The sequence below is a fragment of the Pipra filicauda genome, unplaced genomic scaffold, assembly GCF_003945595.2.
Source record: "Pipra filicauda isolate LSUMZ 115617 unplaced genomic scaffold, ASM394559v2 scaffold213_size2393758_pilon, whole genome shotgun sequence".
NCBI classification, from domain to species: Eukaryota; Metazoa; Chordata; class Aves; order Passeriformes; family Pipridae; genus Pipra; species Pipra filicauda.
Window position 1 is genome coordinate 1298474 of NW_024104325.1, and position 15828 is coordinate 1314301.

Below are 15828 nucleotides of genomic sequence, written 5' to 3' on the forward strand. Positions count from 1 at the left end.
TCAGCTTCGTTTGCACATAACCATCCTTGACCCAGCTCAGGAGAGGGTGCTAATACATTCAGTATCTAAAACACCTCAGTTTCCTGTGTACATATATTTTACATGTAAATCTGATGAAGGGAAAATAAAAGCAGCAATACAAATATAACTTTTTTGTATCCAAGGTTTATGTCTTTATGGCCTTTTAAGAAAAAAGAACAATTCTGCTAAGCTGGAAAAATGCTGTGGCTCTGTTTCAGCTGGGAAGCTTAAAACAAATTGCTTGAGGGAAGCGAGAGAAGAGCAAAGGTTTTTAACAGGGATTGTCATGCGGAAGGAGTGAAACTGAGAAAACATTCTCTTCTGTTATTCGTCAGCAGAGTTCAGTTTCCTAATTCCAGGTATTAGTGTTTGAAAACCTTTGCAGTGGAAGCTCCTGGGCCAGCAGGAAGCCCAGACTGCAGTACACTGAGGAAACTTAAGTCCAATAATCCTCACACAAAATTTCTGTGCTGGAGCATTTAATATTGTAATTTCCAGTACACATGGGTAAACCCCTGCTGGAAGGATAACACAGAACAAGCCCATTCCCACTGGATGGGCTATTTCAGCTCTAATTCCACATAATAGATTGCATAATACACTCGGGAAGCTGTTTTTTCAGCATCTTCACTGAATATTCCACTACGGTGGAAAGTGTAGTACCAAAAACATCCTATGCACAAAAGCAAGGGATGGGCAGGCCTACAAACTCATGACAGACACACTATCTGGCTTTAAGCCTTCCCCCAGGCTGTTCACAACCTATATTTGCTCTCCTACAATCCCAGACAATTTTCCTGACAGGCTGAGTTGGTGAGTGATCTTTTCCTCTCACCAGCCCAGCTCAAGAGCTGCAAGGCAGGACTTTTGTTGCTATAAAAGGGACTCCTTTAAACGAACAACAAATAACTAGACTTAAAACTTTTTTGAATCATCTATGATAAGATTTTTCATGAGGGCATATTTTGTGATGCTGTTATAAGGATGCCAATTTTGGTGCAAAGAAGTTCAAAACAAACAGAACATCGAAGTCCCAAACTCACATAAGCCATCTCAGATATACTGCAACTGGGATCCCACCAGTGAATGTGATTTATGGACCATGGATTCTGTTAAAGTCTTACCACAGGAATTGTTAACCCCCATGAGTTTTATGTGGCTTTAAATGTGTTTTTTAAGGAGCTGGGCTTATAGGTCATAGAGTAGATATGAAAATTTGGAAACAGTTTTGCCTTTCAGACCAGTCATTGATACACCCTCCACAGTTTTGGCATTAGATTTTTTTTACTCTCTTTCTCTGCAAATTCTACAATTGGATGGGTAAGATGGCACATTTTCCGTGAATTATTACACTGAAAAAGGTTGAAAGCACTTGGTCCACAGCCTTGTACCTCACTGTACAGCCCAGACCTCTGATAATCCTTCAGAAATACACTGTGCATCGAATCTTGTCCCCTCATTAAAGGCATACTTTCTCACCCTGCTTTACAAAAATCTTTCAGGGCAGCCCATAGCTGTGAGGTAAAGCCACTCAGATCAGAGGTGGCAAGGCACCAATAAACCACTCTGAAGTAAACTTCATTGGCAAAACTCAGCCATGTTTGCCTGCAGCTGATTTTTTACTGCAACTACTGTCCTTCTTTGGGGTTCTTTCCATAAAAACATATGACCCAGATAAACATGTAGAAATTACAGAAGGGTTGAGCTCCTAACGGAGCATTTAGACACTTCCACAGTGTTTACAGAGTACTTCTTCACCTTGTGTCCATTTCTGATTATTCTACCTTCTTAAATATTTATAAATAACTGCTAAAATATTGCCATACCTTTTTTAAAGACACCAATAACAGTCATAGATCAAATCTGCAAAGATATGCAATTGATATGATGAATACAGCAAAAAATTTCATTCAGGTCCTCACATCAGTGTGGACCTAAGCTGGAAAATTGCAGTTAAGCATCCTGGATAATTTAACTCAAAATTGACTGCTAAAAAGCATTTCCACTTCTTACAAAAGCCACCTATCACTACTCCTTGCACACTCACCTACTTGAAAGATGAGACAAGCTGAAGGAATGGCTCATGCAGCAGATGAACTCACCATTTGAAAGGTCTTTGGAAATGGGTCTGTTTTGGCAATCTCTCACCCAGCTTGCAGTGAGGTCTCTCATTTCTGAATGAGCACATGAAGAATTGTTTTTTTCCCACTTCTGTTCTCAGAAAAGGGGTGTATTTTTCCCTAAATCCTAAGTTGGTACAGAGAAAACTCAAATTGAATAGAAGTATTTTTATCATTTTTTAAAAAAAAAGCACAAAAAACTAGATATTTTTCCAACTCTTTCTTAGGATAGAATTACTTGCATACTTCATCTGAATGCTTTTTAAGTAAAATTATTTATTTAAATTTAAGAAATAATTTAATTCATTTCAACTACTATTAAGAAAACCAAAGTAAAATTTCTGCACTTTTGAGCCCTTAACACGTGCAGTACAGACAGTGGAATTAACTTATAGTGTATCCTAGAAAGCTCAATTTATGTCTCTATCACAGTTCACAGCTTCAGCTGTTATATCCTTATCCAGGCTGCTCTCTTTTGTAGTAAAGTGACATGAAAACACCTGTTAACATTACAGCCACGTGACAATTTCCAATCTATTTCAAAATTTAATAAGCTCTTTCCCATTAATTCTTTGATGTCATCTAATTTTCTGGCCAGTGGATAAAGTCAGAGACACCAAAGTCTCAAAGTCTGAATTTTATAGTTCCAAACTTTTCTTCCTTACAAGGAACAGATCATCTTCTGCTTTGCTCTTAGATGGATTAGTAAGACAGAGAAACTATTACAACAATGAAGGGAATGTTTGATTTTCGTATCAGCTCAAAAGCTCATCTCTGTTCTTGAAACTGAGATCCCTTATGCTGCAGTATACACTGAGATCTGATCGAAAGTTGTCCAGTCTCAAAGGCTCATTAACACTTCAAGACTAAGAAAAGCATTAGGAAAACACTCACTTTCTGTTAGCCACCTCAGCACCAAGCCCCCTTTTCCTCACAGTGAGGTTACATGCAGTGGATCCACTTTTTCTTCCTCTAGGTCACTCCATAATAACTCCCAGTAAAGTCACAGAGAAAGGTTTAAGGGTTTTTTTAAGCTAAATCCCAGCAGGAAAAACTGAGGCTATGTTTGTGCTGCCTCTAATAGAAAAGCCAAGGCTCCCTCATGGCAGATCTACTGGTTGTACTGTGGCCCTACAAGTGCCTGTAAATGGGTGCTCTGGGCTGTGTATGAGGGGGTGGCACAGTACCCACCTTGCTGTGCTAAGGCAGGCAATCATGGGGACCCTGTGGGTCTGCTCTAAGACCTGGTGCAGCACAGACAGGATCTCATCTCAGAGCAGCAATCCCATCTGCTAATAGACAACCACAGCTGAGTCTGGACAGGCTCTGATCTTTAGAAGAGGCTAGACTCTTCTCAAGGGGTGAGAACAGCTTATCATCCTTCAGCATCAACTTCTTCAGCTGCTTCTTGCCCAGACAGGACTGCTTGTACCCACAAGAACAAACCTCTCACACTGCAGCCGAAACAGGTGCAAAAACATGGAGTCAAGTGGGAAAAAAAAAAAGCTGAAAATTAACAAACCCTTGGAGTTGTTGGGTTAAATAATATTGTGCATAGAATTTGTATGGCACTACACATAGTATTTCCTTGTCAGAGGTAATCCTGATGTAGAATCACAAGAGAGGCACTCATTTCCAGGCATGCTACATCTGTTCTGTCATCTACTTTCCACATGCAAGAATTTCCCCTCCTTCCTCATTACTGGTAAACTGCATTAAATCTCCTTCCATCAATTCCTCTGCTAGCTCAGTATCACCTCTTCCAAAGATGTTAATACAAATCCACAATACTCCATATCATCTTTTAGTCATATCACTGCATGGCAATTTCAAGTTTTGATTAAGAAGTTGTTCCTGGCCTTCTTGGGTACACACAACTGCTTTGAAGTGTAATTTGCAGGCACCTTTAAAGGCGAAAAGGGAAGCATCAAACAAAAAGAACCTACAGCCTTCTATTTAAAAACAAAGAACTATGATTTCCATACACTCTTTTTTTTTCCTAAATACTTGACTCATCATTCTGTAACACCACTGGCAATACTGCAGAAGTTCCTTCCCTGCAGAGTGGCCCAGGCACTCATATGTCCCTATGGTGGCTGCCAACAGCAGTAAATAAGCTTTCCAGTCTTACACTGATGCTAAAGATCTAGCTGTTTACAGAAGAGCTTCCCAAAGATTCCTCAAGTGCTTGCAGAGATCTTTACTGCTGCAAGGTGTTACCTAAAGTCTTTCGCACTTAATCCAAAGCCCAACAAACTCCACAGAATTCCCATTAATCTCAGAAATATTTGGATCAAGTTACTAGTGCTACCCTACTTTATAAGGGTACACCTTCATACCTTTGGCTGCTCATACTTATGTCACTATCATATGTTTTCATTTTAGGCAAGGAGCACAATTAAACAAGCCAAGACAATTTTACTTGGTTTTCTATTTTTGTTTTATCAAAGCTTCCCCCATCTCAGTAATGTCTAAGTCCATCTGCATTTAACATCTTCAGGCCTATGTTCAGTTCATTTGGTCAGGTGTCCTCTGCCATTTTTGGTGCAAATCAGGAAATGCCCCATTTATGTTTTGAAAACTAGCCCCCTTGTTAACTTTGGGTTTAAACAAAGTACTCTTCAAATATTTGCTACATGCATGAAGGAAGACCTTATTATCACATTTTAATGCTACTGTAAATGGATCCCTGTTCCTTGCACGGCATCTCAGACCAGTGGGTGCATAACATACTGGAGAATTACCCCAGGAAACTGAAGACTGATCCATCGAGGTCTCAGCAGTGAAGGTCACACAGCCAGGTTCCAAACCTTGACCTTGGCTGACTGGGTGTCAGTGCCAACATACCAGGCAAGAGGAGAGTGGGGGGAAGGGTGAGCAGACATTGGAGACAGATGGCCTAATTCATCACACACCAGAAATAAATAAAAAAAAAAGCTGTTCCAAGCATTACACATGCAGCAATGATTGTAAATTCCACAACTGTGGAGGGCTGCCAAGCCATTATACACACACCCATACTGCAGTCACTGTGTATAGCTCCTGAAAGGTGAAATCAGGAGAAACTGCAAAGCATGAAGGGTGCTCAGCTCTCAGGAAATTGGTTCATAAAATGATTATCCAAGCCCTGGTGGAACAAACAGCATGCAGAAGTTAGGGACTGATGTGATACTACAGTTTATTTATTTATAAACAATCCACTTTTGCAATGCATAACTAAGTTATCCATGGATGTGATTCTAGATATTATATACCTAATTAGCTTCTTTCAATAATATTTTTTTTTTATTTTGCTCTTAATAGGTTCCCAGTTCGAGCTACTTGATTGCGTGTCCTGCTAAATAAAGTTCCCTAGTCACCAAGCAGAGTAGCTCATAGGAACTGGCAAGGCTGGTGACACTGCTTTGGGATGATGGAATGCAGACCAAATGGAGCTTTCCCCAGACCATGTGCTTTGGTTTCTCTGCAAAGAGAATGATGGAGCATCCTAGATGCTGCCTTGGAATTTTTGGCATCTAGAAATCCACAGAGAGCAAGGAAATAGAGTGGCATCAGTAATGCTGTTTCTAGCATAGGCTGAGTGCTCAAAGTGGTTTTGTGAGCACAGCTTCCCTACAGACAAAGACAACAGCAGCCATTGAATTGCTGAATGTCACAAAGCCAGTGCCAGAGAGCTTGATCGTGGCCTTTGTCCAGCCCTTTAGTTCTCTTTCTACACAGGCCAACATCTATGCACTACATAACAAAGAGTTATTAATACAACCTCCACAATCAGCCAGTGTAAGAACCCACACATAGATCCTGGGGCTCCATTCAGAAGTTCCTTAGGAGTGCATGGTATGAATAACTGCAAATTCTTGCCACCGATCTGAAACTGCAACCCACAGAGCAGCCCTTCACTGTCAGGTGACCTCAAAGGATCAGAGAGCAGAAGGAACCCATTCTGTGCAAGTAGGTTCAACAAGCAAACACACTTGACAATTCAAGTATCCTTGTCTGACTTCCAGTCCTCAAGTCTGTGATTCTTCCAGGAGTTGGTCTCCTGGAAGCTGATGGTATGTCAGAGAACCAGCACAACACACCCTCTGCTGCCTCAGAGCCACCATGGGCACTTCTGAGCTCTCACATAGGCAAGATAAACACAACACCCTGAAAGCCCGGCTGTCCTGGGAACTTCCTCTCGTTATATCATACCAGCTGTATCCATCCATGCTTTCCCCTTGTCTCACTGCACATTCCAGAATTCGGCCCAAGCTGCCTCACTCAGTAACTCAAACGGGGGGATTAGACAATGAAGCACAAGTGTACTGTGTTGGATATCGCTGGCTCATCCCGTTCTGACAGGGAACACTTTATGCACTGAAGAACTGCTCTGTATCCAGAGTCTGCCCCAGCCTCCTGAGGGAGAGGGATGAGGAACTAAAAAGCAGAAAGTAGGCAAGTATTCTCCAGTCTTCCCTCTTACTCCAGCTATCTACCAGATTATTACTTCATGAAAACAAAGTTGTCCTCCTCCATCCAGCATGTGGTCTCCCTGCTTTACCCTTATTCTGGACGCTGAGGGAATATTTATGTGATCTACTTTGAGCATCTGATCGAGGTGTGATTCTCTTATGGCTTGAATGTCCTATGTCTTATGTAGCAGATGAAGATGTCTCCCCAGGAGACAACGTCAAATGGTCTTGAAAGGACTCTTTCCTTAATATGTCTTTATGTATTCTAGATTTATTTCTATGTATTAGATCTTAATATCTTTTAATATTATATATTTTATTATATATATATATTCTAAAATTTAGAAATCCCTCTTAGCTGTTGGAAACAACACAGAGTAACCCTAGCACAGTTTTGGCTTCTGCACTGTCAGAATGTAATTACAAAGCAGTGGGAATGCAATTTATTCCCAAGTAACCAGTGCTGCATACTACAGCTGTACTTGAGAGTTTCCAGCTACTCAATGTTTACAAGCTTGAATTCTAAAACTGGCCAGAAATTCATTCACAAGCTCAGACTTTCCCCAGTTTAAGCAAGGGGGTGAAGTGTTTTCCCCTGCACTGTGAGGGCCTGCATCCAGCTGGCCAGATGCTGTTTGGGTGATCTGAACACTGAAGGTCATGGATACATTTTTATCCTTCAAACTCTAAACTCTGTTTAGAAACAGAGGCAGATTTTCATTGCAGAGCTCCAGCAGCATCTGCCTACAACCTGTACAATGATACCAACAGCAATTAGATGTTGTACTTCTGACTCAAACACATGCTCTGTCTGGAATGCCTCCTATTTAAAGCCCAGCACACGCAGATTCTATATCATCGATGTCCTGTAACGCAACAAACATCCAATAGATCCTCTCGGGCATAGCTGCACCAGTGAAATCTAAATGCTCAGCCTACCCCATGTAAATCTCATTTCTAGAATGGTGGGAACTGTCAGGCATCAGAACCTGAGAACATGCACGTCATTTCTCATCTTTACATTTCCACAGAGAGAAATGAAGCCATTAAGCCCAGGCGCAAGCTGTGACTACAGTAAGAAATTAAAAGCTCTTATTTGCCTTTGCAAACAGAAGTTTGGAGGTACTTCAGAAGAATAATGTCATTCTACTAAAAGTAAATGCAGTGGCTCCTGATTCAGAAGTGCTAAAAACTGATGAAGGGCTCAGCATTGTTACAAAAATTCTTAGGCTAAATGTATTTTATCTGAAAGTGGTTAACACTTGGCTCTAAGTGCAGCAATAGAAGAATCTGAAGACTACTGAACAATGATTTTGTCCATCATTGCTGCTGCAGTATGTAAGAAATATCTGTCTGAGACAAAATACATAGGTAGAAAACTAAAATTAGAAAGCTGAACTCGAGGCAATCAAGGTGACCAAACCCAAGAGATGTCCTCTCATGGCTGCAGCCAAAAGGCAGGGAATGAAAGAGAGGGAGAAGGAAAGAGTAAAAACTATATTAAAGGATGAGCAAAGCAGAGTAGCTAGAAATAAGGATCTCAGCCTAACTAGCTTCTCTCTTCAGTTCAGCTGACTGAAAGAGGGAGAAGAGAAGAGGGAGATGCCAGGGCTGAGGTGAAAAATATCTCCTAATAAAATAATCCCCAAATACACTTACAATCAAACAAGAAGGAAATGTTACGTATTTGCTTTTCTGTAAAACCAAATTCACTCTTTCCTAACCCTCTTGGAAATTAACAGTACCACTGGTGAAATGAACTTAAGCACACATGTGAAAAGATTTTAATTCGGTTACTGAATGCTTTTATTGGTTATTAGGGAGACAGTAAAAGCATCCATTATGTCTAATGAGGAATGAAAGCAGATGCTGGAAATAAAGATCATCCATGCTCTAAAGGTTACCTTTCCCCCTAGGAAAATATTCTGAAACAATGTCTGAAGACTCTCAGCTTGCAAAATCAGCAGGGTTCTAGTAAGAGTCAATAAAAAAATTGCCATTTCCCCCCAGATGAAGAGCTGTTCTCTATTAGAATCAGGTGCTCCAACCACAGAGCAGCTGTTCTTCAGCAGTGCTCTCATATACCTATTAAAAAAGCCCACACTCTGACAGGAGCAACTGAGAGGATCCCAGCAGTTGCCGACTCCAACAGTCAGGGTAACTCACTTCATACCTCCAGACTGAGGGAAGAATTTTAAGAGAAGCAGCCCATCACCTCTGTTCATCCCTGCCTTGGGAATCATCACCTCCCATATCCACTGTTTAATCTGCATGGAGAGAACAAGGACTTCATTTGTTAGAAAGACTTATTAGTAATTTCTCATAGAGGAACTAGAATCTTTTACTTTTGTGACAATTTTTTACTTTAGTTGCACAATGTTTATTTTTACATAAATTTACTCATACACTTTTCTGGATTGGCAAAGTTCTACCCAATAACATTTTAGCAAATTATTAAAATCTTAAAGGCTTTCATAAATTTTTAAGCAAAAACTGTAATTTATTCCCATTTACTTACATTCTTGTCCATGTAAAACTATTTATAATTTGTATTTCTCTATTTGTTCAGGATCCTCATGACCACCGGAACTCCAAAAACCCACAGTAAAGCTTTGATTTTACCCTAAACTTTAACAACAAAGTAAACTTTCTTTTTGCATTTAGTCCAGTTTGGCTCCATCTCCTGCCCAAAGTTACAAACTACATCTTGTAACACTCAGATAAGTTTAAAACTATGAAACTCAAAGGCGTTAATCTTACAAAGTACTTAAAGAATGTTTGCTAGAGATGAAAACTATCCTAAGATATTAGAAGTGATCAGCGATTCAGCTGTTAAGAGTCACATATTGATAATTAAGAAAAGGAACAGCTGAACACCTGTATTGGCAACACCAATGGCACTCCAGATACCTACAATTTCTGGGATGTCCTATGTTTCAGGGAAAGGGTGTAGTTTCACTGAATTCTGCCTTAAAAAGTTTCAGGTGGAAAAAACAGGACACCTGTGAAGAAACTCCATGACACAGTAACTTTCAATAAAGCCTATTTTTAAAACTTTAGGAAGAATTTAAAGCACTGACAGACAGAAATGGCAACTTGTAAACTTTTAAACTGCTGAATGGAGCAGATATGAACCATCTCAAACAGAACACAGAAAGAACATACACCTCAGAAATGTACCACTCCAATCACTGCATTCCACAATGGCTGTGTCACATCTTCAGATTTATGTAGCAATCCGAAGCAAATTATCGGGGGGCAGCAAGTAAAGAAAACTTCTCTGCTACTCCTGTCCTCCACCATGGCCAAAAACAGGCTGGGAAAAAAACCTCCTTTAGGTTATATGTACTGGCATTTTTTTCAAGACCATTCTTTCATCTTTGTATAAGGACTTTCCTTAGGACAATCTGTAACAGATGAGGTTCTGCTTTTTCTACTTTCATGCAGCTCTCTCCCATGCAATTTGCTTTTCAATAGAGTGAGTTGGTATGGATTTTGCTACATAACCTACCTGACTCCATCCCTGTCTGAAGCCCTGTTCAATTGTAAGCACAACTCCCAACTTAGCAACCCAAGCTCACTGCGGAGCATTCACAGCGCCGCACAGAGGCTGTGCTCTGACAGCTGGAGGAGGTGCTGTCTTAGTTCAGCCTTTCCCATTCCAGTCCCATGCATGCCAACATTACTGGTAACAGTCAGTGAACCAGATGAGGGAACTGATAGCCTTAGGTTTTTTCACACTTGCCATATATGATTACACATCAGAAAGGCAGCACAGCAGTAAGAATGAGCATGTGGGAAGCAGTATCCTCACAGGGAAAAAAGGTGTCAGCTTAGAAAGTACCTCTCTAGCAGCGCTACTTTCAAAGGACAGAATAAAGTTTAGTAGTAATTTAAACAAAGAAAAAACCACCATCACCCTCCAAACTTACCTTGGAAGGGGATTCTGAAAATCTTGATTTATCTCCCAAGCTTTGTGCAAGTAGGTCTAAAGCTTGGTCTTTAGCAGATGAGAAACTGAGTGATAGCTAAAGGTCTCTCTGTTCTTACTCTGCATTGTATCAACACAGTATGCAGTGGTTTCCAACAGCTTATTAAGAAGTAGAAGTTACCCTTTTCCTACTGTGCTTGGTAACCAACTTAACGCTACACCCAACCCAGAGAAGAATTCCTAAGAGGGCTGAGATTGTTCAAGTTATTCAGCCGCATTTAGGCTCTATTATGCTGAGTACTGTATAAAAAAATCCCAACACCACGAAAACAAAACCACTTTTGCTCTGATCTACCTGCATTTTAGAGATTATATGTGAGAAAATTCATGATCAGTCTTAGATGGATTTAGTACGACACTTCTTAATAAGCACAGTAATTAGCTCCATGGCCTACGAACTGCTTCTCTCTTCCAAAATTCAAACTAACAACTGTCAAGCTGATACCCTAGCACTGGCAAGTCTGAGTTAACTGAGAACAGAGCAAGTAACTTTCTACTTTCAGAGCAAGTTATGTATTTGGTGGTCATGGATTACAGACACTTCCAGTGCGCCCTTACACACACTGGACCAAATGACATGAAATCAGTAACCTGAGGTGTGAACCTCGGGCTGGGTTCTTTAGGTCCTTCTCTGGACTTTGAACTTGCCGGTTTCACCTGTGAGTAATTCAGGAACACTTTGGTCTGCAGCCACCCTGAATGCATATTCAGAACTCTGCATGAAGAGGACACATTTCAAATTCTTCGGGGTTCTCAAATATAGTTTATTCACATGGTAAAAAGTTTGGGGGCATTGGGGTTGTTTCATGTTTTGTACTCTATCCTCTCTTCACTAAGAGAAGTCTACTATGCAGCTAGTGAGTCCCTAGAACTACAGAAAGCTTTGTTATGTCACAACACCCTCCTCCTTTTGGCTTGAGATTTACTGCAGGTAGTATTTTCCTACATGTTTATCACTCCCTGGGGAAGTTGCTCCATACCAGCTTTAGTAGTTCTCTCACCCTGCCTTGTGATGCAAGGATATGCACTCCTGAGCCCAGGAGGCCTGCCATCAGTTCACGCTCTCCTTTCCTGCACTTCCCAAAGCTCTCAGTGGGGAGGGAACAAGGGTGCTTGTTTCTCATTGTACTATCTAAAGTTACATAAAGTACTGTTTAAGGTTATATTTTTATAAATGTACTACTGTAACACCTACTGATTCTGTTTATACAACTGCTTTGCTATCTAAGAAATATATGGCTTGTGGTAAATCTTTAAGTATTCCAGGAGAACAGATCAAATTATTCAATACCCCTTTGCCAAAAGCCTAGACAGCAGCAAAAGACTTCACTTTTTGCCTAATGACTGTCACTTGGCCCAAGTTGTGCTGGTTTCTCAGGCTGAAAAGGTGTGATGGAGCAGTTACACTGGCCAGTGTGCCAGGAAAAGGAGGGGGCTGTGATTTATTTTGATACAGTTCTAGGGTCTTTTCAGACTTTTCTGATACTTATTTTTTTTTTAGTTCAATAACCAGAACACTGTGAATTTGGACAAGCATAGATTTGGGGCGGTTTTCTGCTGGCACTGGCAAAGTGCAAAAAAAGGGGGGGGGAAAGAACTAAGAGTGGCTTGGAAGAATTGCTCTGTCTTGTGTTTCTGAAATATTCCACTCAAATATGACCAAATAATGCTTACTCGAGCTCAGTGGATCCCTCTTAAGAAAGACAATATAAACCAGAATTTTACTGTATACAAGTTACAGCAATAAAACCAATCATTTTAATTGAAGCTGTTAAAAAAAACATGTGAGGCAATATAAATGATAAAACTATGCTTAAGAAGAAATAGCTAGCACTTTCTGAAAAGCTTTAAAACAGCGACAGACACTTTACAAAAGATTTGAGGGAAGAGAATAAAATTTCTGAACTACAGGTACTGTATAAAGGTAACATTAACAATTATCTTATAAAATACAGCAACAGAGACAAAATGGATACTCAAGCTCATTTGAAACTAAGCCTTCTGGGGTCTTGGTTAAAATGTATGTTCAAAAACTATTTTAAACAAGGACTAAATAATTCATATTTTAAATGTACAGGTCCCTGGCATAAACAGCACTATACACATCTTCCAAACAAGCAGTAAGTACAAGTTCCTTTAACCATGTGTGGTGTCATCTTCTACAAAGTCTTTGGCCATTTCTGCTGTGATCACATCAATATGACTGACCTGGCGGAACAAAGAAATGTGCAGTTATTACAGTATCTATCTCCTGCAGAGTAATACAGACATTTCTGAAGGCTTCAGAACTCAGCAATACATCTATAATCAATTTCTAATTCCCTTTAAGGAACATGACAAAGGACACATCTAGATATTTAAATCCTTTTTCAGGAAGGAACTTTTTATAGAAGACTGCAGCATAACTAGAAATCTATCACTGAAGTGAGCCTGCTTCAGTTTGAACTCTTTTTAAGTCAAGTCTCAAATTTAGCTATTTTAGTTATGGTGTTTACTGAGAACCTTATCATATTATTTACCTTGTTTCGGAATTTTACACCATAGAACTTGTCAGCTGACTCAAGTAGTTCAGGTCTAAAAGTCGTTGTAATAAACTGAGCATGTTCAGCTAGTTCCATAATCATATCTAAAAATGAACACAGAAATTCTTGATTAGTGTAATCTTTACAATAAAGTAGGACAGACAGGTAAAGAGTTTGCTATTCTTTATTGAGAATGAGGTTTTGTTTAATTTAAAAAAAATAAACACCCACAAATCAAGAGAGAACCCATACCAGGTTTTAAGTACTATCATTAATTCCAGTATCCACTCTTGACAAATCCAGCCACTCTGCAAACGTAAGTGTGGTATTAAACTTCTGTGATGAAAAACAGAGTGAGTACTTTTCCACTGACTTTCAAAATCAAACGAGACTTCCAAACAGGACTGTTTCCACCACACTGAAGTGTAGTAAGGAGACCCTTTAGACACAGTAGATAGCACAGAGCTTCTTCCTAAAACCAAGTTCATGAAAGCTTCAGAAGGCACAAAGTTAAATTCTAACACACACTGGACTTCTCAAAAATATGCTTTTATGATTAAAAGCTTTAATCAGGGATGAGAAGACAAACTGTTACCTTTATTCACAATGAAGATAAGAAAGGTAGACAGGTACCTGAGACAGCCTTTCTGTGCTGGGCATCCAGGGCTTGGTCGATTTCATCAAACAAGTAAAATGGAGCTGGATCACATTTCTGGATGGCAAATATCAGGGCCAGGGCCACTAAAGATTTCTGTCCACCTGAAAGTTGCTGCATTTCTCTCATTTCACCCTGTTTGCCTGTGAAGGATACCTAAGAAAACAATATAACAGCAAGATGATTTCAAAACACTAAACCACATCACTTGATATTAAACCAACCGGATCAACTGAATGTTGCCTTTAACTTAAACCGCAACTTAAACAAAAATATTTTTCTTTACCCTTATGCCAACTCCAGTGAACTGATCTACAGATGGAACACTGCTCTGAGATCCAGATCCCCTATCACTCTCGGTGCTGCCTTCACCTTCATCCTGGGACTGATTGCCCTCCACATCTCCTTTCTTCATTACTAATGTGGCCTTGCCACCAGGCACTAACTTCTGGAATACTTCACTGAAATTTTTTGACACCTGAAAAAGAAACAGTCAATAAAGCAGCTCAAATGCAGACAACAACTGCTTTTACATGATCACACAAAGTATCTGCTTCAAAGCAGAGATCAACATTCATTCTTAAGCAGAACTGAGAAATGTTATGCTGTACAGAGTTTGGCTTAAAAACAGCTAAGACAAATGTTCTTGTAGCATGAGAATTTGCAAAAATTTTTTTTAAAAAATGGTAGAATTATAACATAAAACTGTAGCAAAAGCATGATTTCTTTCAGTCACCTTTTATTAACCAAAAGACCTTTTAAGAGAAGCCTTCACCCACTTTGTAGTTAAGATCCTTTGTTAACATTAGAATTACTTTCACTAAATCTGGAGAATGGATTTGGTGCAGTTTTTTACCAGACATGTCCCAGAAAGGGTTGTAGGTAGTACAAAGAGACTCACTTGAAAGGAAATATTTAAGAGGTTTAAAGCAAAGCTAGAGTTGTAATAGAGATGGGCACCTGTTTAAAAGGTTAGTTATTTTTCAGTATTTAAAAAACCCACAAGCCTCAAGTTACATGACATTGCCTTCTGTTATTACACACATACTTTAGTATTTGCTTCTTCCCATAGAGCTGCTACATAACGGGACAATTTGATTGATTTCAACACCAGTGTCTTTATAATTGTTCCGATTTTGTTACCTGTTTGAAAGTCAGCTGAATAGCCTCGTATTTCCTGAGCTCAAGGACATTCATCAGCTCCATGATGGATTTGTAGCCCCTGTCCAGTTCCTCTTGTCTTTTTATCAGTTTTTCCTTCTGCTCTGAGAAATTCACAAACTGATCTAAAGCTTTTTTATTAACGTGACTGTATTTCTTCAGTTCCGTATTGCACTGCTCCAGCTTGCGGAATAACTGTAAATGGAAAACATTAACACATCAAAGTGACTTGCAACTCCAGCCACATTTGACACTAAAGATGAAGGTGACACTGATATTTCAGGTTAGGAAACATGAAACCAAGCACACTATTTACCTGCTTTAAACTTAAAGTCTGATACTTTTCAAAAGCCTCCTGTGGAAGTGAACCCAACTCTCGGATTTTCTTCATGCATTCCTCTTTTTTCTTGAGAAGCATGCCTTGCCTGTTGGTCATTTTCTCAAGTTCTTTTGTATCATGGTTAATGGCATCCATATGCTCCTTTTCCATGTTCTTCCAGCGTTCCATGCTCTTCTGAAGTTCTTTAATTCCTGCTTCTGTTTTATCAATAGAGTTATCCAAATCTGCGATATTGGGTGAGAGTACAAAACCCAAAGGAGTAAGTCTTACATGCCTTCATAAGATCAGCAATTATCCAGAAAAGTATTTATGAAACAAAAAGATAAACTAAAGAACATGATCTATTAAAGACCAGAAGGTTAAATTTCAGGCAAAAGGCTGAAAATCCCTCTCTTTTCTTCTCCATAAGCATTATGGCTTAAAAAAAAACCCAAATGTACTACAGTCATATTGTTAATGTCTAGAAAGAGAAGCAAAGAAAGTTTTGAGCCACACAGATGCAATATTTTATTTGACTGCAGCTGAGTTTTAGATAGGTTAGACAAAGTTCAGGAACAACTATAC

At 39.6% G+C, this 15828-nt stretch overlaps 1 protein-coding gene across 1 annotated transcript in view; it reads right to left on the minus strand.

Annotated features, from left to right (window-relative positions):
- Positions 1-8934: 8934 nt before the first annotated feature.
- SMC3 (structural maintenance of chromosomes 3) overlaps positions 8935-15828 on the minus strand; it is a 28217-nt gene continuing 21323 nt past the window's right edge. The window contains exons 24-29 of the mRNA XM_027735253.2: positions 15241-15488; positions 14907-15119; positions 14050-14241; positions 13742-13919; positions 13106-13212; positions 8935-12794 (exon numbers count right to left, since the gene is read on the minus strand). Of these exons, the coding sequence (XP_027591054.1) occupies positions 12723-12794; positions 13106-13212; positions 13742-13919; positions 14050-14241; positions 14907-15119; positions 15241-15488 (1010 nt within the window). The 3' untranslated portion in view covers positions 8935-12722. The remainder of the gene's footprint in view (positions 12795-13105; positions 13213-13741; positions 13920-14049; positions 14242-14906; positions 15120-15240; positions 15489-15828) is intronic.